We start from the raw sequence: 25,747 nt of genomic DNA, 5'->3' as shown, positions 1-25,747 counted from the left end.
GCTGTTAAGCCACTGGGCTGCAAACAAGGCACCACCATCCGCCGGATGGCACTTACCCTCATTGCCGGCCCATTACCTAGGAGGAAACAGACAGCCTTGTGAGTGCTCACCTTGCAACTCAGCTGATCAAGTGATGGCAGAGATGCCAGTGGTGCCTGGACACCTGGTCCTGGTGGGGGACCCTGTGAAGAACCCTGGCCTGTTTGGGAGCCACACCACTTAGTCTATTCCCATCTCAGTCATTCATTTTAAGACTTCACTCTACAGATGAGGCGTCTTCAATGAGTCGCGATAAAAAGATCTTTTAAAATCTGGTTGAGGAGGGAAGTATTGTGAAGCATAGGGGAGTCCCACAAGAGAGACAGTGGGAAGCAAAGACTGGAAGTAGTAGGAATAAGATTTTTATATCTAGCTTGTTTTCTTTTCGTTTTAAGCGGCCCCCTCCTGATTCACGCTGCAAGGTGAGACACTTCCATTGAGAAACCAGGACTCAGAGCTTGGGAACTGACTTTTTCCCACAAGCCCAGTTTGAAATGTAAAGTTCAACTTACTTTGAAGTCTAAGGGGATCTGAGTCTCCCCCTGAATTCTCAATGGAGATCCTGGGGTCCTCCTCTCTTCCTTTATCTTCAGTAGCTCCCAGGGCCTCGGAATTGTCAAAATATTTCTCTCTGCCATGGAGGCTGTCCTGGTTACTCTCATGACAGTGACCTCGAGGACAAGAGACAGACACATTAGAAATGACCGTCTGGAGTGGGCTAAAGAGAATGCTGCCAAACACCACAAGGCAGGAACAAAGAAGGGCCAATGTCCCACCTTTCATCTATGAGCAAACATAAACACGTTAAGCAGGAGATCTGGACCAGATTTTAGTATGGCCCAAGTTTTTGCAAAGTTGTTTTGAACAGTTACAGTTGTCAGGCTGTTGTGTGAAATGAAATATTTGTGGAAAATCTTCAGCCACAAAGTTCTGAGCCCCCAGATCTAATTTTTTTCCCAATGTATAGTGAAATTCTAGGCCAAATTTTCTTAAAGCTGAAAGGTTTCATAAACTATTTTCCCCTGCTATTTATCTTTCTCTATTAGAGATGAGAACTCCAAAATTAGCACCGAAGCTACAGAAAGTATGATGGATTATGACAGATAATGGGACTATTCTGTCCTAGAATGAAGTTCAAGCAATAGAATCCCAGGAAGCCTAGAATGGCAGACTTGGGGATGTGGTATGTGTTAAGCTACCCATACACATGCTGAATGACTTCACATGTGTAAGCACTATCATATTGCTTGACTTGGCAGGGTGCAGGGAAGGGACAGGAGGGAGGGAAAGAATTTGGAATTCAAATTTTAAAAAAATCTTTAAAAATTTTTTTACATGTAATTGGGAAATATCTAATGAAACAAATAGAAATGTGTTTTAAAAATCACTATTACTGTGAGGAACCTGGGTATCTGTACTTTTATTAAGAAAGCAGGACCTTTTAAGAGTATCTATGGAACAGTCAAAGCCACATAATGTGAATTGTGACTATTTGGCATAAAAAACAAATGTTCTAGGTATGATCTTAACCCTCCCACTGACTTCTTTGCTGTGTAGTGTGACTCAATCCCCCTCCCCCCATTAGAATGAACACTCTTTGTGGGGAGGGCCTGCTTAAGCCCTTCTGTGTGATACAGGTTCAGTGCTTCCTTAGTAAATGCACACTGCCTGACTTATGAGTAAGTGTGATATGATGGAGAAAGGGACATTTCGGTGTAAGGGAGATCTGAGTTCAAATTCTGACACATACTAGCCAAGGGAAGCAGGGCAAATGTCTCACTCCTCCCTCTCCCAGGCAAACTGCTAAGACTCTAAGGGATAAGAAGTGTTGACCTGCCTCAATGGATGGCATTTCCAAAAGGGAAGATCCCTGCACTGAAAAAAGTCGCAGACTGGGACAAAAACCAAATATTAAGGTTGACTGCTATTCCCCATCATGGGGAGTCAAGAAGTCATATTTGAAATACTAGGGGCCATTTCTTAACATGACCAAATGGACATTGTTGTGCCCTACCTAGTCATGGTAGCCATTCCTTAGAATAGCAATATGATAAAAGTTAGCTGATTCAAAGTGGCAAAGAACCAACAGACTTCTTGCTGCCACTTTGGGTATGTGGGGTTCAGTGAATAATTTTTCTGCCTAGTTTTAAGGGGTTCTAAAGTTGACCTATTCTATTCCACAGAGGAGAAGTATATTTTTGACTCTGGAATCAGAGCCCAATGAAGGGGTTGGATTAGATGGTCTCTGGGGTCTATTACAGCTTTAGATCTATGATCCCAGAGATGAGAAGGACCATTTAATCCAATGCCCATGTTTTACAAATGGGGAACTGAAGCCCAGAGGAGAAGTCATTAGCCCATGGTCCCAGAGGTCTTGATTGACTGATTGATATCTGCTCCAGATCTAGGATTCTTTCCCTCATACCATGTCTCCACCTTCTCCCCTCCCTCCCCATCCCCAACACTGCCCTCTGCCAAGGCTTTACCTCTAAGACCCAGGTGATTTGAACCTAATATGAGAACAAGGGGGTACTGTCTTAGAAGCATGGGGCATGGGGAAGGATCTCCTATGTCTTGATTCAATGGCTATGACCAAGACGCAAAAGAACACTGTTAAAGTCTATTCACTTTTATGGGGCTTTTGTGTCAACTGCTTGAGTCAAGTCTTGCCAGCAACATACAGTGATGTACGTCAAGAAATGACCGAACAGGGTACGGGAAGATGAATCCAATAAAATCAGAGCCATCAGAAAGAGCATTGAGACATGCTCCCATTCATCTTCTCTCATTATTACACCTCAGAAAATGACCCAAGGTTATACAAAGTTCAGTGGAAAAAGCCTGGGAAAGTTGTTTTGGTTAAGAGAATGGAGACAAAGGCTCCCCAAGACATATTTTTGTTTTTGATGAAAATGCTTCATTGAATTTCTTATAATGGAGTAATGGTTATAAGTGGTGATGGTCAGAACCAGCAGAAACTTGAGGAGCTAAGAAGAGACACTCCTGTTACTTTTCTTGTATTCTGAGTTGAGAGTTTTCTCGGACCCTTCATTGCCTTGTTGCATGGGGGAAGGATCCTTGACACATGAACCTGGAATCCAAGAATCCTGAATCTCTAGTCTCAGGCACTTACATTTTGCAGAATTATTTAATGTCACTACAAATCTGGGCTGGTGTTGTGGGAGTGTGTGTGTGCGTGCTAATGACCCCCTGTATTTCTACATGTGTATAACAACTGGAAAGAGAAAGACTTTTAGGCCTGGCAGTACCAGGAGTTAAGAACTGTGATTGCCACATAGGCATCTCGTGCATTTGTGCCTTACTCCCATTGTACTCAAATTTGGAGCCAAACCCTTCCATGGATTTTGTATGAAATACACATTTCCATGTTTCATGGGAGGCTTTTGCACTAGGTTTATGGGGAGGAGGGGAGTGATGTTTTATGCCTTTATACACACACACCCACCAAATGGTGGCTGCCTCCTCCTAGAGCAGCACTTCTTAAACTGTGGGTGGCAACCCCACAGGGGGTCGGGTCCCACAGTTTAAGAAACGCTAAAGGGGGAGTGAGTGAAAAAAGTTTAAGAAGCCCTATCCTAGAGGAGTTAGCATTGCCATCATCATGAGTGCTGTCAACATTCCCATCAAAAGACATCTGAGCACCCACTATATGCAAGGCACCATGGTAGGTGCTGGAGCTCCAGGATTCTATGACAATCATGGACCTCAGAAGAGTTTATGACCTGGTTTCAGAGTCAGGAGTGGTCAAGGACTGAGTGATATTATATTTCCCGCTAGAATTGAAGCTCTTTGAAGGCAAAGACTACTTTTCATTTTTGGTTTTGTATCCCCTGAATCTAGCACATAGTAGGTGAAGAGTAAGAAACAGTCATTTGTTGAGTGCCTACTATGTGCCATGTATTGACCATGCTAATAAAGACAAAATTTAAACAGTCTTTGCTTTCAAGGAGCTCCCGTTCTGTGGGATGGAGACAAATATGCACACACTTACATATGTACAAAAAAAGTACTGAATAAACACAAAAGAGTCTGTCAGACTGAAGGAATGCTGTAAGATGGCAAGCGAGTGAGCGCAGTGTGGTGGCTGGAGCTGGCTGTGAAGTCTGGAAGACCTGGATCTAAGTCTCACCTCTGACACTGACTATGGGCAAAGTATCTCCTCTTCTAGGGCCCAGGCAGCTCTCTAAGAAGAGCCACAATTACACAGTCCTTCGAGTTCTGCAAAGTGCTTTATAAATATGAGTTCATTTGACCCCTACAACAACCCCTGGGAGGTAGGTGCTATGATTGTCCCTATTTTACAGATGAGGAAACTGGGACGGAGGTGAAGTGACTTGCCTAGGGTCATACAGCTAGTGTCTGAGGGTGGAGCTGACCTCAGACCTACTGCTCTGTGCACTGCACCACTGAACTATCTCCAAGAAAGTAAGTTTGACAAGTGTCATTAATTTACAGCAGTGGAAGGGGGTTTCTACAACTGGAGTTTACCCATGGTTCACATCTGTACCAAAAATAAAATACATGTATATGCTCATTTGCAAAGTGCTTAGCACATATTAGGTTCCTTTTGGGGGGAGGGGGGAAGGCAGGGCAATTGGGGTTAAGTGACTTGCCCAAAGTCACACAGCTAGTTAGGTGTCAAGTGTCTGAGGCCGGTTTTGAACTCGGGTCCTCTGATTCCAGGGCTGGTACCACCTAGCTGCCCCATAGCAGGTCCTTAATAAACACTTATTTCTCTTTCCCTGCCACCCCCACACTCCTTCCCTAATGGTTACAGCCCACCTCAAATGTTAGAGAAGTGTACAAAAATATAGGTCCAATAACTACTGATCAAGTCTGGAGGAAGAAAAGGAGATTAGAAGGACCATCGACCTCTAAATCTACGGCCTGATGACATTGCTCTAGGCTGTGGAAGGTTTCATATGAAGCTGGGTTTGGAGGGCTGAGGAGGCAGATTAGTGAAAAGGAGGAAATTCCAGGCAGAACTAGGGGTGCGGGGGGACACTCTGGGTGTGTTTGACCGATGAGATGATAAGCTTAAGACCAAGGATGTGTGCCTATTGATGGCTCTATCTCTTCTGCAGATTACCCTGGCCCAGTCATTCAACTGCTCCCACTACGTCCCCTACCTTTTGGTGTGAGAGGGCAAGTATTTATGAGCATATGACCAAGGGCAATTCACTTAACCTCTGAACATCAGTTTTCTCATCTGTAAACTGAGGGATAAGAATATTCGTACCACCTGCCAATAGGACTGGTAGCGAGAAAAGTGTTTCATAGACCCTGAAGCATCATCTACACTGTTAGTGTTTGAGAGGCAGTATGGACTAGTGGTTAGAGCTGGACCTGGCACCACATCTGATATCTCTTGGCTCTGCCACTTGGGGCAACACTCAAAGACTAAACTGTAACCAGGAGGTGCCAATCAGAATTGGTGGAGGGAGCTTTTTCATCTGTGAGTTCCATGGACCAAGGAAATCACAGGTCTAGTACCTCTCCCTTATTACAGGCACACCATGACTGTGTTAAGTAAGCAGTGGGGACACCAATAGAATAAGAGACAGTCCTTGTAAGCTCCAGGAGTTTACATTCTAATAGGGAAAGACGACACAAAGAGAAGATTGTGGCCAGGGAGGTTGGTTTGGTTCTGGGAAGGTGGAAAACAGGGGGTGAGGTGGGTGAATTATGGTCTGGGTGGACAGAATATGAACTTATACTCCAGTGTCCAGGGCCAGCCAGTAGATATCGTGGGTGGTGTGTGTGTGTGTGTGTGTGTGTGTGTGCGCGCGCGCGCGAGCACCAATAAACACAGTTGGCCTCTAGGATAGCAGATCCAATAAAGAAGGTTGGGCTCGAAGGAAGCAGATCTGAAGATGAGTGGATTAATGTCCCCTGGAATTTGGGGGTTTTATTCTAGAACACCTGGCTACAGAGGGCCAGGTCTCAAGTCTAGCCTGGAAAAGCCAGTTGGCATTCTATCTGACCTCTATGTATCTTCTCAAACTGTTAACCAGCCCCTGCTCCTGGCTGTTCTCTCCACCCTTGGGTTCCATGACGATGCTCTCTCTTGGTTCTCCCATCTGATTTCTCAGTTCTCTTTGCTGGATAATCTTCTGACCAACTGGTATCCCTCCCTAGGAAGTGAGCCCACATCTTCCTCAATCCTCACCCATATAGCAGGCACTTGATAAATGTTTGTGGAACTGAATTACAGGAGGACTGATCAGATAGGCATTTCAAAAATTACTTGCATTTCTGAATGGAGAATTGAAATTAGGACTTAACAGACCTAGTTCTGCTATTGACTCCTTTCTAGGCCACGGGTTTTTGGTCCATAAAATGGGAAGGTGGTGGGCTAAAAAGACCCTTGAGTTTCCTTCTAGCCCTGAATCTAAGGTGCTTTGAATTCACTCCTCAAAGACAGCTGTTAATCAGGAGAAAATAAAATGAGGTTATTAAAAATGGAGGGAAATACCAAGAGTAATGATAATGAAAGACACTGTGCCCTGAGAGAGTCTTAGCTGTCTTCTAGCTCTAAGAATTTTCTCATGAGACTCTTACACTCTGACTTGGGTGACACCAAAGAGCCACAGCCGCAAAGGCAGATCACCAACTCTCAGCATTAGCCTTCAGTGAAAGTCTTGCTGGTTCTAATGTTTGACTCTTTGCGCCAGCCTTTGCCTCACATCTCTTCCCTGCCCTCCCCTCCTGTTCTCACCATGAAAATTTAATTGGCTTCATCTTTTAAAATCTCTGCAGTATGCACAGCACTTCATGGGTAATTTATAAGTTATGATGCGCATAGGACCCCAAAGCTAAAATTAGCCATCCTGTCTGACATCAGACCTGGGTGCTTTTTGATGCAGGCCTGCTGCATTCTAAGAATGCTGCCCTTCAGTAGAGGTGGCCTCCCATCCTCTCTGCCCCCAGCCCAGCTCAGCCCTCCCTGCACCTGCCAGAAGGTGGGCAAAACAATTGGCTGGGGTTCAACACAGAGGTGAACAGTAGGGGACAAGCAGGCAAGGAGGCTGGCCACCCAGTTCTACTTTAAAATAAATCATTGTAGAGAGTCAAGAAATAGGCAGCCCTAAAATGGAAAAAAAATACCCCAAAACCCCAACCCTTAAGGGGAGAAAATTTACATGCCCTTAAGATTAGAACAGTTAATAATAACTTTCTTACACTGACAGCTAAAAAGAGCCTGGGAAAGAGGTCTGGCAAGCTTTGGATAAGCAGAGCGCTAAATATAGAAAGCCAAATTGCCTAATTCTTTAATTACTCCTGCTCCTTCATTATCTGGTGGAGAGATGAAGCAGTTAAGAATGCATCCAAATTCTGGGCACTTGAGCTCTGGCCTCAAAGGGGACTGCAGGTGTTTTCAGGTCAGGAATAAAGGTGCCTCTCTGGGTGACTAGATGAGCTCCCCAGGTGAAGGGAGAAGAAACAGCAAGGTCACTTGGAAAGCTAACCATTCATCTCAGAGGCATGTGACTGTTCATTTGCAGACTCAACCATTTGGCTCAACAGTGAGGGAAATCTGCACTTTGGGCTCCCTTTGTGCTCGGACTTTCTGGAGTAACTACATGGTTCTAATGAAATGCCTTAGGGGGAAAAATCATACGAAAACAATTACTACTCTAACGCAGTTAGGCTGCAAATAGAAATGCTTGATTATGCATCTCGTTTAGTTTTCCTTGGGAATAATAAGATACACTGCAACATCACTGATGTCTTTGTCTCCAAATTGGGCACTTCTAACTTTAGTTCTGCCACTATCTTGTTGTGTGTTCATGGGGATATCACTAAACCTCTCTGTACTTAAGTGCTTCTTCCATAAATCAGGCATCCTACCAAACAGGCTTTGGGAAGTTAAATAATATTTGGGATCCTGGATGCTGATCTGGAAAGAACCTCAAAGATCATCCAATCCAATTGTTTACTTTTTTTATAGATAGGGAAACTGAGGCCCAGAAGTTAGGTGATGTATCCAAGGTCATGCAGCTAACAAACAACAGAGCTGGGGATCTGAATCCAGGATTTTTTTCTAAATCACTATGCTGCCTCTCTCAATGCACAACGGTTCCGAGTAAGGAGAAAGGCACAACGTATCCTGCAGCTGAGAGGCAGTGTGGCTCAGTGGGAAGAGAACGAGTTCTGGAGTCAGTAGAATGGGGCTCAAAGTCCTCCTATGTGTAACCTTGGGGAAGTGACAGCTTCCCTGGGTTTGTTTCTTTATCCAGAAAATAAAGGGTTTGGCGCTCTGGATCTATGAACCCAGTCCCCAAGTAGGCATTTTTTCAGACTGCTGTGCATCACTGTTCATAAAACAACCTCAGAAAAGTTCATGCTGGTAGGACTGTTAGGGAAATGTCATCCTCTGAAGTCAGTGCCATGCACAAAGACTTGGGGAAGAAAATCTTCCACGGCCCCGATCCAATATGTTAAATTTATTAAAGACACTGGCTTTCTTTGGATCTTTTTGGTGGAGGAGAGGATTCCATGGACAGGACCAGAGAATTCTGGAGTTGGAAGGAGGACCAGCTCGTCTCATTCACCCAGTCTGGAGAGGCAGACACCAAATGTGACAGAGTGAATGTGTGACGTGGGCCGTGGCTATCCAGCTATTAAGTGCCAGAGCCAGGAGTCAGTCCAGGTCTTTGGGGATTTTTAATTCCAAGTCCTGTGCTCTTTCTGGCACATTATGCTTAATGCTTGGGAATTCTTCAGGACTGACCTAGTTAGAAAAAGGTCACATACAAACTGAGATGCCTTAACTTTTTAATAAAAAGTGTCCAAGGACTCAATTATTAGTATGGTACAGTGTCAGAGGAGCTGTCGTTGAAGCTCAGCACTGACACACACTACCTGTGTTACTTTGGCCATGTCCCTTCATGGACCTCAGTTTCCTCACTTGTAAGGGGGTTGCACTAGATACTCTCTAATATGATTAACGAATCATGAGTCTATCCTTCTGCTGTGTCTTCTTGGTAAATTAAGAATCCATCACTAAATAGCCTCCTTTACCATGGCATTATCCATACTTCGCTCAACACTGTTCCTGTGATCAGTGGGTTGAATGGGATAACTAACCAACACTTTTTTCTTTTCAACATGGGGACCGTGTCCAGATGGCAACCCAGCAACATTCTCCTCCAAACCCAGCATAGTGGTCGCCTAATGTGCCAGAGGAAGGAAAATGGCTTTTCTCCAGGCTCCCACAGCATTTGTAGGCACAGAGGTGGCAATAAGTTCATCTCTATGCTTCTGTGGGGGTAGAGAGAAACAGTTCATGGGACTGATCACTCAGCTCAACTTCTTCATCCTAAAAGATGATGAAATGGGCCTTAAGGAGATTAAGTGACTGGCCTGAGGTCACTAAGAGCTGGGACCAAAGCTGTGATTCCAAATCCAGTGTTTTTCCCCAATGCTAATTGAGGTGAAACTATACCAAAACAACTTGAAATTTTAGAAAGTTGGTTATGCTGGAAATTAGCCTTGTGATATGCTTTCTGGATGCTCCTGGAGTTTTCCAGAATTCTTTTTTGAGGGCCTGGGGAGAATAAAAAGAAGATGGCAATAACCAAAAAGATCAAACTGGGCAGGGGACATCCACTGGTCTTCAGGAAGAACATAAGCTCCTCAACAGTCAGAACTCATTGCATTTGTCTTTGCTTTGTGCCCAGCACACGGGGGCTTAAATGCTTTTTCATTCGTACTGTATGCAAAAACAGAACACCTGGCAAAGTATTATATGTCTATACTACCGTGTTTCCCCAATAATAAGACCTATCCCGAAAATAAGCCCTCCCCTTACTGTGTAAGATTCCTCTAAAATAAGCCCTCCCCTGAAAATAAGCCCTATTGAGATTGCTACTGTAGTGAAGGTGATCCCCTGCGCTACACACTACATTATGGTACCCTCTATGCACCGCCCCCCCCCGGGTGAAACGCACGCCACGCTCCGAGCTGCATCCAATCAGAGCTGCAGCAGTGAGCGCGTCATCCTGTTCTTCCCCAGTGATTTGCTTGCTGGCGCCATTGAGAGCAGTGCGGCGGAGGAGAGCTGAGGCAGGACAACATAAGCCCCCCCCCGAAAATAAGCCCTCTGGTGTTTTTCTTTCCAAAAAAAATAATAAGACAGTGTCTTATTATCGGGGAAACATGGTATATTTCTGCCCCTGTGGATGACTAATGTAATCCTTCTTTCAATTAGAGATGGTTTATCCCATCCATCCTATCCTAGAGCAGGGTCCTGAGACAGAAAGAGTTAAATTCTTTGGCCATGAAAATTGGTGCTTGAAGATGGGTTTGATAGTGATGAAGGTAAGATGGCAAGATGTAGGAAAAGCAGTTCTAGCAGAGTTGGTGTGATGCCAAGAACTCTGGATTTATAGGAGAAAGGTCTGGGTATGAATCCCAGTTCTCTTACTTGTTAACTCTGAGATTCTGGGCAAGTTACTTGTATCTGAGCCTCAGAATTTTCATCTGCAAAATGGCAGGGTTGGACCATATGATAATTAGAGGCCCTTTCCAGCTCAAATCTATAACCCTAGGTTAAAGGTGGTCCACCCGATAAAGTGAAGTTATAAAGGGACCAGCCCCTTATATCCCTGACTGGAGATTTATATTCAGCCCTACAGCCTTCTTTCTATTATCTCCTAGAGAAGATGTCTTCAAGTAGGCGTTCTGGTACATTCAATTAAATAGAAGGCTCAGTGGGGAAAAATACTGATAGTCTTCCTCCATACATAGTCATGTGTGCCTTTTTATAGTATTTCCCTCTCCCTCCCACCTCCCCTTAACTGTACTGCACTCAGATTATGCAGCTCTAAAACGAATTCCTTTTCTAAACAAGAAGGTAACCTAGTAACACTTGATGTTAACATTCTTTCTCTGTTTTTCTTATTATCTGAGACTTTATAGCAGTGCTCCATTACAAGTAAAAGTGTCAGTGTCCAAAGCTTTTCAGCCTGGATTTTAGAATAAATCAGAGTCTCTCTCTTTCTCCCACCCACCCCTTCCTTCTCCCTTCCGCTCAATGCTCACAATTGTTCCAGGTTTCTTTACAGAACTTACATTAAAAAGCTGCCAGGGAACTTCTGCTGTGAGGAGCAAGTGTGGTTTTTTTGACCCACAGGGTTAGCAGGTACCCAATGTCATGAAAGCTTCCTCTAGAGCAATTCAATACTACAAAAGGAGACTCTGGCAGAAGGTGAGGAGGCAGAGCTTCCAAGGATGAAAGCGGCCACATTCTAACACCGAGCTCTGCTCAGTGGCTTCCTACATCACTGTAGCATCAGAGCCCAGTGGGCTAGAACTGCTTCGACAATCCACAGTGCAAGTGCTGATGTTATATCGGCTGCCAGCTTGCTGGGTGACTGGGCAGGCCAATCTCCCTCTCTGTGCTCAGCAACTTCATCTGTAGTGTTGCACTACTGACCTATCATAGAGGATTCTTAGAAAACACACCACCAATGAGATCACAGGCCATAATAACTGCTATTTATACAGGGCTTTAAATCTGACATGGCTCAGGGGAGGGATATATTTAGGAATGGAAGATGATACAAAAATGAGACCAATAAAAATTTCTTTTTAAGTTTGCAAATTGTTTTACACATATGATTGTATCTGATCCTCACAAAAGCCCTGAAAGGTAAGTGCTCTGGGCTTTATCTTCCATACCCATTTCACCACTAAATAGGCTTTGAAGTTAGGTTACTCATCTAGGATCACACAGCCAATGTGTCTGAGGTGGGATTTGGGTCCAGATCTTCCTGATTCTCAGCCCTACACTCTAGTCACTAGCTTACCCACCTCTCTGCTACATGGCAACAAACAGAACTACTGGTTTTTAGATGGAAATCTCTACTGGTGGGAATTGCCGGGATCCTCAATTTCAGTGAAAAGGAAAGGTCTTGTGTCTGGCGAACAATTATTGCCCAAGAACCTGTGTGGGAGGCTTTTAGGTAGTGGTTATGTACTGGCTCACCCTAAAAGTGTAGTGCTGAGGAGAAAACAGACCATGGTCAGGATTCAGCACTTGGCTCTCACACTCTTAATGGTGTAGATGAGTCAAGAGAGTCTAAAAAAAAAGACTTTCATGGCCTAAAGTCTGCACTGGATTTTCTGCCTCTTGCTGTATCTTCTGTACAAAATCCTCCTCATAGTTCCCATTTCTCTGGTGTGGTAATGCCTACAAAAAACATCTCCTACAACAACCAAGAAGCCTGCAGTACAAGTATCATTATTCCCATTTTACAGATGATGAAACTGAAGCTCGGAGAGGGAGGGTTACCCACAATAAACAGGAGAGACAGGACTCAAACTCAGCTCTTCCGACTCTAAATACAGTCCTCTTTATCTTTCCACACAAGAGGGGAAGAGTCTACTGTGCCTGGCCATCCCCCCTCACCACCACAGCTGTACTGCTTGCTGAAAAGCAGTGAGAGATAGCTGACAGAATGGAGTACTGAAGTCCAGGGAGGCCTGGGCTTGAATCCTGCCTCAGACTCTTGTTAGCTGCATGGCTATGCGCAAGCCTCTCACCTTCGGTTTCCTCATCTGTGAAACAGGAATAACAGCTGCCGTGCTCACCTCAGAGTTGTCGGAGGATCAAATGATATATGTCATGTGCTTTGCAAACCCCAATGCACCACATAATACCAGTTATCACCGTCTTTACATTCATTGCATTTGTCTGGAACACAGCAGGCATTTAATGCTTGTTCAATGTTATTATTTCATGCTATTCTTTTGCTTCATTTCTGCAGTAATAGGTGTGAAACAGATGTGTAGTTAGGTACTGTGGCAATTTAACTAAGCTCTGGCCAGTTCCACTGCCCTGCCTGTGACTAAAACAGAGGGGCAGATGCAATGGAAGTGGCTCTGGAGTCACAGGTTCTTAGAGGCCAATGACCTCTATGACCTTTGACAAGACAACCTCCGGGGGCCTCAGATTTTTTTCACCTGAAAAATGAAAATGCTGGACTAGAACCCTTCCAGCTCTACATCTAGGATGCTCTGGATAAGTCCAACTGGGAGAGGCTGTGATGGTAAGTAGGCGGCAGCAGTAAAAACCTAATGGAGGGCAGGCCAAAGAACTGGGGATGGGAATAAAACTATTGCCTGCTGCTGAGTCTGCATCCAGATCAGGCTCTGAAATAGGCAAATTTAAAGTTAAACAGAAGCTGAGACTTCTCTACAGGAACAACATGTGCAGGAAAAATAAAGGAAACAACTTGCTATTTGCAGATAACTAGACATTTCTGAAATCAGGCTGACTTCAGCACCTAGGACAGCTCACCTGGGACAAGAACTTCAGAGAATGTATTGCTGTCCAGTGAGGGCTCCTTTCTTTACCTACCGAGGTCAGTTTTCTGTGGCATGGTCAAGGGAGAAGGGCCAAGGTTTGGAACACCCATCAAAGTCACTTAGAACGATGCAGGTGAGAGGATGGAAACATCTGCCAAGAAAATCTCTGAGCAGTGTAGCTGCTATGCTCCAACTGAGTTCTACACACATTTAAACACAAGGGGATTCTGGACCTGGGAGATCATTTAGTCCAGGGATTTTTTAACCTTGAATCTGTGATTTAAAAAAATTTTTTTTGATAATTGTATTTCAAGTCTCCTTTATAATTCTATGAACATAAAAATTTTCTGAGAAGGGGTTCGTACTTTACTGGCTAGAAGGGTTCAAGATATGCACAAAAAGTAAAAAATCTCTGACCAAACACAAATTCCTCAAGGTACAGAGGAAGTCCCAAGAGGTAAAATGACTTGTCCAAAGCATCAAAGATGATAAATGTGAAAGGTAGAATTTGAACCCAGGAATAATGGAGGATGTAGAGTCAGTCTGGGTTCGAATAGTACCATTACCAATGAATTCTTTCTCACCTTGGAAAAGTGAGTGTTAAGCAGCAGCACTTAACCTAAACAAAGCAAGTGGCCTTGTTCTCTCTACCTTATACTTTTCTGCACTGGACTACAAAGCTTGGAGTGGGGGGTGGGGATCTAACACTCCAAAGTATTAATAACCACAAGTTTTTTTTTTCTTCTTCCTGTTTTGCAAATGATAAATGCTTTCCATTGTAGTAGAGTTTAACTAAGCAAGTTCTCCAAGTACCTGGCGTGCTAGCTGAATACTGTTCAGTCTGATCATGACATTTAACTGCTCTGGACCTCAGTTTTCTCATCTGTAAAAAAGGAGGAGGTTGTATCAGAAGGCTTTTCTGCAATCCTATATCCATTTTTCTTTCTACAGACCACCTTCTCCCCTCATACCCTTACTGGGGTTAGCAGTAGGACAGAAATAAGTGACAAAAGAAAGGACACTCTGGGATAAAACCCAGAGTACTCAAGGATGACTAAGTTACATGTGAGTAATCTTACACCAGGTAGTACTCTCAGCAGCATGACTTCAATATAACCCACCAGTGGTTGGCTGTATATTTTCCACTGACTTTGTAATGGGTAAAATTAATAGGGGTCCATCTGTAAGCATGCCTGAAGTCTATGTCAAGTCTATGAGGGGACTCAGAGAAGCAAAGTCATACCTGATTTACCCACCTCATCCTTCCAGTGAAGGTATTTTACTCCCAGTCATTGTAAAGACTACCCAAAGAATCACTCAGCACAATTACACAGATTAAAAAAAAGGGGGGGGATTAGCTGTCTCCAATTCTTATGGCTTATTTGTGCTTTTTCTGCGGAAAGGATACTGGGGGTGGGTATTAAGAGCTGAGGACCATCTTATTAACTCTATTCTGACCTTCTAGGGATTACTAGGGGCACAGAGAGGTGGGCAGAGGCAATGAATGAGTTTGTCACTCAGCAGCTCTTTTTTTGACAGATAACTGTGATCTTGCAAATGAGTATTTCCTCCATTGGTACAGATAAAAAGATCAATACATTTTATCTTATATGGCTTGTCACTGTACTCCCATAGTTCCTCCACCTACTGTGCTTGGGAGTGGGGAGGGGGTGTCTTCCTCTAGGTCTCTTCTTCCTGTAGTATGTGAATTTGGGCATCACTGGACAAAGAGCTCATATTTACAGTCCAAAGAATCAAATTATGTTTATAGATGGCTTAAACATTGTGTTTGGCAAGGATCTCATTCTTCAAGCTCCAAGAATGAAATTAATGTTTATAGATGGTCTAAAAACTGTTGGCAGACTCAGTCTTCTTTCCCATCACTCTGCCACCATCACTGTAGACAAGAGGGCACCATATTGAACTAAGGGTCTTTCCCCCCCCTTGTTTCATGAGTTACCATTACTAAAGAATCCATCACCTAACGTCCAGTCAGATGGTAGAAAGCCAGAAGCCTTTCCCCACACTTTGGTAGGCTGATGCTGGGACCATGTCAAAGCCTTTCCAATACTGCAGTTTTGGGCCTACTGGAGCTTAGACTCCATTAGCATAACCTCTGAAAAAAGTCACCTTCACCCTACAATGAGGCTTCATAGTGGGACTTGCGGAAATATCTGGGGAATGTGGGGTTTAGCCATCTGACCTGGCTAGGTTGGTGATACAAATATTTTCACAGGAACAATCAAGCATGGATCAACTTGGCCCATCACCCTGGTTGTGTAAAGTGGATTCCAATAGGCTCCTATGGAGAGCTTTTTTAATGAGGATTCAAGAATGTCTTAATTGAGTTCAAATTCAGGGATGCTTCACAGGATTTAAAACTTGGTTCATTCTCATAGTGAACTCCCCAAAAGTCTCTTTTCTTTGCAGGAATAGGCAGTTTGCAGCACTTAAAATCCCACAGCTCCACCACTGATGTCCTTTTGTTTACGTTTTTGCTTTTTGGAGTGCAATTGGGGTCAAGTGACTTGCCCAAGGTCACACAGCTAGTTTTTGTGTTAAGTGTCTGAGGCTGGTTTTGAACTCAGGTCCTCCTGACTCCAGGGCCGGTGCTCTATTCACTGTTACCTAGCCGCCCCTACTGATGTCCTTTCAATAAAGCATCTTTTGGGAAAAAGGTGAATAGAACAATTGTAAACTCGTTTTCTCCAATTAAAAAAGTGTTTTAAGGATATGGGACCAAGATGAGCACTTTGACCACATCTATTAAGAGCTATACCTAATCACCAAATCCGTGGGGTTCTTTAACAGGCAAAAAGTATGGCCCAGTATCTGTTGACTATCAACCCAGCCACATCCTCATCTTGTGCATTTCCTCTGGACTTCCTTGAAGTCACCAAGAACGGGCTTCCTCAGAGCTCCCTGGAAGCATGGGGCTCAGCTGCCATCTTCAGACATGCTCCAATATTCTTCAACATCACACATACTCCAGATCTTGCCATTTGTGGATTTTAGCCACAAGAGAGAAAGAGAAGTGTTCACTCCCTCCATTCCCAACGACTCTCTTTCCTTGGCTTTTGGCAGAGACAGGGTTCCAGTACTGCAGGAGCAGCAGGAATTGGGAGGGCTTGCTCAGCACTGGCTGTCTGGTCTGATGCCCTCCTCTCTGGCTCTCCTTCCTTAAATGTGATTGGCTCATTATCTTTTCATGTTTGTGACTTTGGCTCTTCGTGACCTGCTGGTGCCAGATAAGCAGGGGCTGGCAGTTAATGAAATTTAAGCAGCTTTGAAGAAAACCACTAAAGGGACAATTTGGATGGCAAAATTCAGGATTGGTTCTAAAAAGGCCCTTAATGAGAAGAGACAAAGACTGTATGGAGTTAACATGTTTGTAGCCCCTTTGAAAGGGGCCTTGAGCTTTTCCTGCAGTGTCATGTGCACAATTGAACTGGCATGAAAGGACAGAGAAAGAAATCAGGCTGAATGTTTCTCATTCAAAGCTAAAAGCATGATATGAAAGAAAATGATGGTAGCAGCTATAAAATGGAGAAAACTCCTGGCAAGGTATGCACACAGACACCTACAACATACCCAGCCTCTTTCCAAACATCAGTAAGCCAACTGGACAGAATTTCTTGATGGATGCCTTTCTTTTTTAAAATTTATTAAAAAAAAATTTTTTTTTGCTTTTTGGAGGGCAATTGGGGTTAAGCAACTTGCCCAAGGTCACACAGCTAGTTTTTGTTAAGTGTCTGAGGCTGCATTTGAACTCTGGTCCTCCTGACTTCAGGGCCAGTGTTCTATTCACTGCGCCACCTAGCCACCCCTGGATGCCTTTCTTTCAATTAGGCTCAACTGCTGCTAGCACATTAAGTCATGGAAATGAATATGAATGAATCAATGCTATGCATTTATTGAATGGACTTCAAAGGCTAATGTTTTGATGAACTTACTAAAAAAAAAACCATTCATTTCAATTGGGTTCTCAAGGTACAGTTATTTTTTTGTATAAAAAAATGTCATTTTGGCATACTTGAGTAAAATAAAGGTAAATTTTTGAGACCCTAAAAGGACTGTGCCATCCCACTAAAAATATTCTTTTCCTCTTACGGAAGAATCATGACTATGGAAGCTGTAAGAGATACCAAGTCCAACTTCTTGTTCCCTTTAGGCAACACTCCATCTCTGTACAAACCTCAATGCATCCTCCCCATCACAGGACTCTAGTGTTCTTCAAAACTCAGCTGAAGCATCACCTTCTACAGGAAACCTTTTTTGAACCCTTCAGCTGATTGTACCTCCCTGGCTCCTCATTACCTTGTAGTTAATGTGTGACTGTGTGTGTGCACATTTTCTCCTGATACAAATACAAGCTCTTTGAGGGCAAATGTATTCCTAGTACTTAGCACATAGCCGATACTTAATAAATGCTGACTGATCCCATGAAACTTACTCTCATCATCCCCATTGCTAGTACCCCTTTTTCCTCTCCCAGGAAATTACTTTGTGCGAATTTTCCTCTATTTTGTGTTTCCTTTTCCTGTGTATGTGATGCATCACCCTCGCCCATCAGTAGAAAGTAAGGTCCTTGTGGGCATTTTTGTCTTTATATTCACAGCATCCAGCATAGTGCCTAGGTCATGGCAGGCCCTTAATAAATGCAAGTTATATGTTGATTAAGTGGCAAAGTCTTGATATTACATAAAAGTAAGTTCTCCCCCCGCCAAAGCAATACCATTCTTAATGACATGATCAATGAGACACTGAAGATTAAAGAAAAGTGCTATGCCTTTAGTCTTAAAAATGGCAGAAGATGGATATAATATCTTTCCATCTCTGCTCCTACCTTGAGGATGACACGTACCTGCAGGGGTCAAAAATACCTAATGGGGGGGTGGGGTCTAGCAGTAATAAACATCATCTTCATCCCTCCTTCTCCCTACCCCCTTCCCTCTTGTCAGTAGGCACAATGACAGTTTGTCCTTTATGATATGGGTATAGAAACAGTGGTGAGCTCCTGGTACTGCCTGGGAATGGGGCCCAAAATCACAGAGAAAGATGTCTAAATCTAGCTCTCCAGCCCTGTCAGCAGAAAGAAGACTCTAACATGTGACTGGAGGTGCCTTTCACTGGGTGCCCTGGTGCTACACACAGAGTAGGGGGGTGAGCATCCTGTGGCCTGAATTCCTATGAAGGCCTGGAAGATAACTTGGGTTTCCTTTTTCAAAACAAGGCAGAATATGTGTGTGTGCTTCAGGAACTTCCCCCAGACAGTAGCTGGGCAAAGGCACAAGTACAGAGTGCCTGAAATGCCTACCTTTCTAATTCCCTGTCCTCCTGGGGAGCGGAGGCCGTTTCTGACTGGGCGACAGGCGAGAGTGCTGCATCACCCCTGCTGGTGAGCACCACTTCAAAGTCACCCGGCACTAGCCTCTCTCAAGTTTCAAGGTTCTTTTTCTGCCTTTGATGGATGAGCTGTCGATCTCAGTTTCCCGTGGAGTACTGACTACAAAGCAAGGCCAGTGTGAGCCGGGTGAAAGAGAACCAAGTTACTCAAGCTGCTCAGGTTAAATGCTGCTGCTCAGCCAATCCACGTACTATCTATCTCATGTCCTTTGTTATTGGCGGATCTGCAAAATCCTTCTGATGGGCTTCCACTGGGGCTGGAGTCAGAAAGACCCGAATTCAAATCCCAACTCATACTGATGTGCAACTGTGCAAGTCACTTAACTGTTCTCAGTCTCAGTTTCCTTGTCTGAAAAGTGAGGGGTTGGTGATGGCCTCTAAGGTTGCTGCCAGCTTTGCATCTATGAACTCGTGACCCTTTGGGGCCTACTGCCCTTAGCATGGTCTATTAATGGTGCTTGCTATAGGGCAGCAAAGTGAGGCGGATACTTGTTGGAACTATCAGATCAAAGTAACTTGGAGCATAGCATGATAGAAAGATGGTGGTGTGTGGATTTTACTTTAGGAATTGGAGGTCTGTTTGTAAAGGCAAGTAAAGTTTTAAAAAATCAGGCACTGTATTAAAAAAATATTCAAGCAGTTTCAGAGATCACTGCCAATTTTAATGAAACAGTAAACATGGATCTGATTTTGCTTTAGGATTCAAAGTTAGGAGAGGTGAAACTGGGTCTAAGACATCACAGTTAATACTTTTACTGACCTCATTTATCACCACCTGTCAGCTCTAAACAACAATAAGGAAGAACATCTACCTGGACCTTTAGTTTCTTTTCAAAACATCGGTCTCAAATTGGTATTTCCCAAGAAGGTCAAGTAATAATCATTTTTTGCAAAACCCATAATTTTGCTTAACTGCAGGCAGCCTTAGAGGAAGACAAAAGGCAATATTTAGCTGAAGGATCATTATTAATAGGCATATGAAGACATAATATGTAACATACTGAGTATTAGACAGTGGGACGATGGAATGGCTGCTGAATTTAAGAGTGCTTTGTGAAACTATCATTCTACGGAAAGAGGTCACCTTGAGGATCATAGGATTTAGAATGTGAATTAGCACAGGGCCATAGGATGAAAGCTTCAAAAGCTGGAGGCCACCTAATCTAACTTCTCATTTTATCAAAGAGGAAACTGAGGCCCAGTTAGATTAACCTCTGTTGAGTAACTTGTCCAAGGTAAGGAGCAAAGCTGGAATTTGGGGTTCTTTTCCATTGCAGATCAACTGGTCAGATCTCCTCCATTTACAAATGAAGACAGTTTGACAGAGAAGTTTGATGACCTGCCTGAGTTCACAGAGGAAGTAAGACAGCGATCTAATCAACCAGATGGACTAGAATGCTGTTGCCCTCTGAATGTCTCATTTTTGTGCCACAAACATATGCTAACAAGGAAGAATGGGTAAATAGGTCAGCAGTGAAGGTTCTCCCTGTATCAGTATTGGACTCTTGCTATTTCTCTTAGCCATAAGTACAGATTCGTGTTTTCTGAAAGTCTACAAAAGAATAGCAAGACATGCTAAGTTATTTAAAATGGGGACAGAGGAAGGAAATCGTCTTGCAATTTTGAATTCTGTGGGGGTGACATGTAGGCAGAATTACGATTAACCACTCTAGGAGCCCAGCCAGGGAATCCCTGCAAAAAATAAATGTGATGATGAGCCCAGGGTGTGAAAGCAGGCAAGGAGCTCTGGTGTGCTGCCAACAGCACACTTTAAATATTTCAAGATTTAACAAGGGGATTTTCCATTATTAAAACACTACCAAGGCCTCTGCAGTTAAGGATTCATTCTAGAGAAGTTGGGGGCTTTGTAACAAAATACAGCCAACTAACTGATGTGTTCGTCATTGGAGTTTCTAGAAAAACCTTGCCTGCTTGAGACACCAGGATGCCAGAAACTCCAATCGTGAATTCTCAGTCAACAGTGAGACGATATCAGGTTTGGGTCATGGGACTGAATTTGTCTTTCCAGCAGCATGGATCAGTTTGCACTAAACTGCAAAAGGCAGCAAGGGGCGGGGGCCGAATGATGCAGCCAGAAGCATGACCCCACATCCAAATAACACATGTGGTCTTATTGCTATTGGAACCCTGAATAAGAGAAGGGCCTTCTCTTTCCCCTGTAAGGCTTTAGGCAAGGAGTGGATGAAGAAATGAAAGCACTTTTTTTAGAGAAAGAAAGTACTTACACACAATCCTTCATAAAGAACTCATTTTGTTCTTTTAACCCTATTGGAGTTAGTCTAAAATGAGATATGACTGAATTAGAAGTAAAGCAGCAACATTTTAGGAAAACTGGACTTTTGAAAGGGAATGCAGTTATTTCTCCAATAGGACTGACAATGAGAAATGTGCTTAAACTACCAAGTGGGTTGCCGGCTCTGTGAAGACAGGTGTAGCAGTGACTCTGCCTATGGTCCTCAATGGACCTGGAAGTTCTTCCACTGGGCTGCCTGTGCATCTACACTGAGCTTTCCTTAAAGACAGTACTTAAGAGAGCAGTGTTGGGGTGGCTAGGTGGTGCAGTGAGTAAGAGCGCCGCCCCAGAGTCGGGAGGACTCGGGATCAGTTCCAGCCTCAGATACTTAACACCCACACAAAAAAAATGGCCGTGTAACCTTGGGCAAGTTATTTAACCCCAATTGCTTAAAAAAAAAAAAAAAGAGAGAGCAGTGTGATCTAATGGCTGGAAACTGCCTTCGAACCAGGAAGGTCTGCAGTCACAACTGTCACTTCTGAGACATACTGGCTGTGTGACCTCAGGCATGCCATTCAACAAATCAATGCCTTGGGCTTGAGGTGGGCTGCAGGTAGCCCACAACATGCCCAAGTGTGGCCGGAAGCAGATGAAAATGTAGTTCCTGATTTTAATGCGCTGATGCATTGGTTTAAAAAAAAAAGAGAAAAGAAAATGCATAAACTTGTGGTTTTCTAAGTCAATATGTGACAGCCTCCAGAGATTCTTAAGTACAGTTAAGTGTCCCCATTTTGATTTATTTTTGAGGCAACTGGGATTAAGTGACTTGCCCAGGGTCACACAGTAAGCGTCAAGTGTCTGAGGCTGGATTTGAACTCAGATCTTCTGGACTCCAGGGCCAGTAATCTATCTACTGTACCACCTGGCTATCTCCCCTCCCTCGTTTTGATCTGAATTTGGCACCACTGCTCCGGACCATAAGATGCAGAGAAGGTATCAATTTGTATTTGTAGAGAGAGTTTCCTTTTCTGGAAGTTCCTTATCCCAAGGAAGCCACAGGTCCATTCTCTCTCTATGCCTCTCCTTAGCAGTTATGTAAAGATTCTGGTATCTCTGGATGGATTTTTAAAATCTTAGGTGCTAACAAAGTCAGTTTCTTAAAATAAATTATCTCTGTTAAATAACCTTATGGGAAAGTAAACTTGCTCTAAATTAAGAGGTAGGCTTGAAGACAGGTTCTGAAATGCTGAATCACTTTTGTGTGAGTTCAATATCCTTTATTTGGGGTGTGGGGAATGGGGACTAGTGGTGTGATTCATCTAGCATAGGGACTTCTGGGAGAAAACTCCCTTTGCCTCTGTCCACAGAGCTGGGTGTTACCTGCTCTATAACTGGAGGTCTTAAGAACTTCCTGTGGTACTAGATCATTCCAAGCCTTGTCCAGTCAGCCAGTCAGAATGGCATGGAAGGGGGCCTGGAGCCGAGGGTCTTCACCATCCCCATTCTAGCTTTCTACCCACAACTGTATGCTGCCCCTTTAGAGTGGCAATGTCTTCAAAGAGGAGAAAAACGAGAGTCACTGAGAAGAAAGGAACGTGTCCAAAGAAACTGTTCAATTCTTCTGAAAACCAGAGGTGCTTGACTTAACAGTTTGTTCCTAAGAAGCTAAAAGGTAGGACGGCCCAGGAGGCAGACCTAATATTAAGCCAATATATCACAAGACCAGCTGGTAGGTCCTCAGCATAACGCCCAATGGTGTGAAGAAAAGCGTGGAGGAGGTCAAGGTTACATTCCAAATTTTGGGGATTGAGTTTCTTAAATGGTGCTTTTGATGGAGGCCCTTCAATCAGTCCAATGTCCACATGCGCACTAGATGGCCAGAGGTACCTTCTACCTCTCCTCCTGATCCATGAACCCTGCAGTTTCACAGGGACCCACCTTGTGGTATAGGGAAGACCTACATTAAATGAATGTTTCTCTCCTGCCACATCTTCATGCTGAGGATGAGGACCCTGAGTGTTGGTTGCTTCATGACATTTTTATAGCAATGATTTAGAAGTGCCTTGTCAAAGTTAGAAGAGGAATTCCTAATGTAATCTAATCTGAGGTTCTAATCAGACCTCCACAATGGCTTCTTGTGTGACTTTGCCTAAATGAACTCCCCCAATCTCAGTTTCTTCACCTATAAAATGGGGTTCTCTCTCTCTCTACTTGATGTGAGGTGTCTGTGAAGGAAATAACTGAGAAAACACTGGGAGCTCTTGGGCCAAAAAGGCTGCACGGAAATCCAGGATATCACAGGTATTGGGCCCAACAACATTCTAGGAGTTTGGTCCATAATTAGATCACCTGAATTGTGTTTCATTGATTGGATGAAGGACCTTCACTGTATGGTCTGGTTCTAGTGCATGGATGAAATGCTCTGGCGACCTTCCTGTGAAGTGATGTTGGTTGAAGCAACATTACAACGGCCTCTGCCTGCAGATCCACTCCAGTTTGGTGGAGGAGTCTGGGGACAAACTCAATGCAATGAAACCCTGGAGCTAGCAGCAAAAGGAGGTGGGAATACTGGTGGCGTGCTAACAGTCATGAAATCATTTTTAAAGGAAGCACTAGGATTTATTTTTAAAAAGGCAAACATCTCCCTTTATTATGAAGACTGGCAAAGACAGACCTTTGATTGTAGGGAGTGTGTGTCAGGCAGTCCACAAGGGGGCACTAGAAGCCAGGAAATTTTTTTTTCCCCAAAATTTGGATCATTTGCACAAATGCTTTAAGCGGCAAGCACTTTTGGAAATACAGAAACAAGGGCGAAGAACACAGAGACGAAAATAATAGGACAGAAGGCAATGAAACAAGTTATAGAAAGAGAAAAGATTTATGTAAACAATAAATTTGAATATGGAAACACTGAGCTATGAGAATACATTTTGATGAAATGCAGACAGGGTAGACAAATCACTTGCACTCTAGATTGGAAAATAGCACATGCACATGACTGGAACACACCTGTACAATTCAGCACTGAAAATCCATATGGACACATCATGCTGAAACCCACACATTGTGTAGTGGAGTCAGGACATCCAACATCCCAGCACTGTAAGCCCAGAACAGGTCTGCTGAGGACAAAGTACAACATTTACCCACAGGGAGAACAGCTCTGGCCCACGAAAAACAAAGGGCCACATGGCTCAGTGGGCCAGAAGCCTGGGACTCAGGAGCTGCAATGTCTAATACCAGGCTTCTGCATGGCAAACCTGTGAATCGAGAGGTAAACCCTTCCCTAATGCCATCTCACCATCTGTATGAAGCAGACAGGACAACCTCACCAACACAGATAAGGTCAAAAGAGGAGCGAAGGAGGCTGCTACTTCATAAAACTCTGGCAACCTAAGACGAGAAAGGAGTATGGCCTCTGAACCCCAGGCAAAAGAGGTTGGCTTGACTCAAGAAGGGAAGTGAGGTCCCTTTCAATGCTAATTGCTCTATGAAGAGGTAGGAATTAGGGGACAGGAAGCCCTCTGGGGCTGCCCAGATTGACTGACATTAGTAAACTTCCCCAAAGTTAAGTTAAAAGTTAGTTTTCAAAACTGAAACATAAAACACTCAACTATGTGACTACTGCTGTGGCAGAACTATAGGGTGACTCCTTTAAACAATGCCTCATAATACAATTCCTTTAAATATGTCCTGCATTTTCCAATGTAACAGAAATTGTAAAGTACTTAGAAAATGAAGCAATGACATGCAAATGCTACAAACACAATGGAATACCATGGAACACCACAGATGGCTGCCATGGTCGTCAAGCTGAGGGACCTATGAAAAAGTCAAATAATACTGGATAATGACCATCAGGAAAATATTTATAGCGATATTATTATCAACTTGTGCATAGCTGCTTGTGTCACCTCTTAACCTCTGTCCAGGCCCTTAGCCAACCCATACTGACTCCCAATCTTCAAACTTGCTTCTATTTCCTTGGGTTGGTAAGGCCCTCCACTGATGCAGATGGCAATCCCTCTACCCCTTAGATGGTCTTCATGAGTTGCTGTGGCCCCAAACATTCATCACCTGGTGGTCCCTCTCCTAGTCATGAGCCCCCAGACTTGGCCAGGCTGGTCCTTGAAGAAGAGAAACCTAGGCTACTCACAGATCCGTGCTTAATACGTCCAGCCTGGTAAGCTCTCCCACAGCTTGTACACAATGAGCAGAGCCTCATGGCAGAGCAACAATTTTGTGTTTATATGGTTCTTAAATTGTCAACTTTAGACCATTAGAAAAGTAGCTTACTAGTTTTTTCCCTTGATTCTTTGGGTTACGAGTTGTCAATCTTTTCTCATTCCTTACTTTAGAGTGAGATATCTTGGGCCCTGAGATGCAGCTTTTACGTGAAATTAAGTTTTTAAAAGAATAGATAGTTCAGTTCATTAAAAAGAAGGGAGGAGGGGGCAATCAGTATGAAACGTGCTAACATTTTTATTGTTTTGTTTTAAGGGTTCATACATCCTATCCATTACCTAATTTGGGAAAAAAAAAAAAAAGGTACCACATTCCACTGATATTTTCTGGTCTAAGTCTTTGAATGTGACCAGCTCATTTCCACATACACAACTGATGAAATTGCAAGATAAAGACTCCATCAAATGGAGACAACCAATACGCCTTTCACAATTGCCAAACTGAAATGCTTATCGAAGACAAAGGGAA

General features: G+C 43.6%; 1 protein-coding gene across 5 annotated transcripts in view; it reads right to left on the bottom strand.

Annotated features, from left to right (window-relative positions):
- TTC17 (tetratricopeptide repeat domain 17) overlaps nt 1–25,747 on the bottom strand; it is a 123,990-nt gene that overhangs the window by 33,408 nt on the left and 64,835 nt on the right. For 4 of the 5 annotated variants that reach the window (XM_069091453.1, XM_069091456.1, XM_069091457.1 and 1 more), the window contains one exon: nt 552–710. The exons of the other annotated variant lie outside the window; for it this stretch is intronic. In XM_069091453.1, coding sequence (XP_068947554.1) covers nt 552–710 — 159 coding nt within the window. The remainder of the gene's footprint in view (nt 1–551; nt 711–25,747) is intronic. 5 annotated transcript variants of the gene reach the window in all.

Source organism: Petaurus breviceps, unplaced genomic scaffold (genome assembly GCF_028583685.1).
Source record: "Petaurus breviceps papuanus isolate PSGF00001 unplaced genomic scaffold, PetGlider_PUasm1.0 188, whole genome shotgun sequence".
NCBI lineage: Eukaryota > Metazoa > Chordata > Mammalia > Diprotodontia > Petauridae > Petaurus > Petaurus breviceps.
This window is presented reverse-complemented; position numbering and strand designations above follow the sequence as displayed.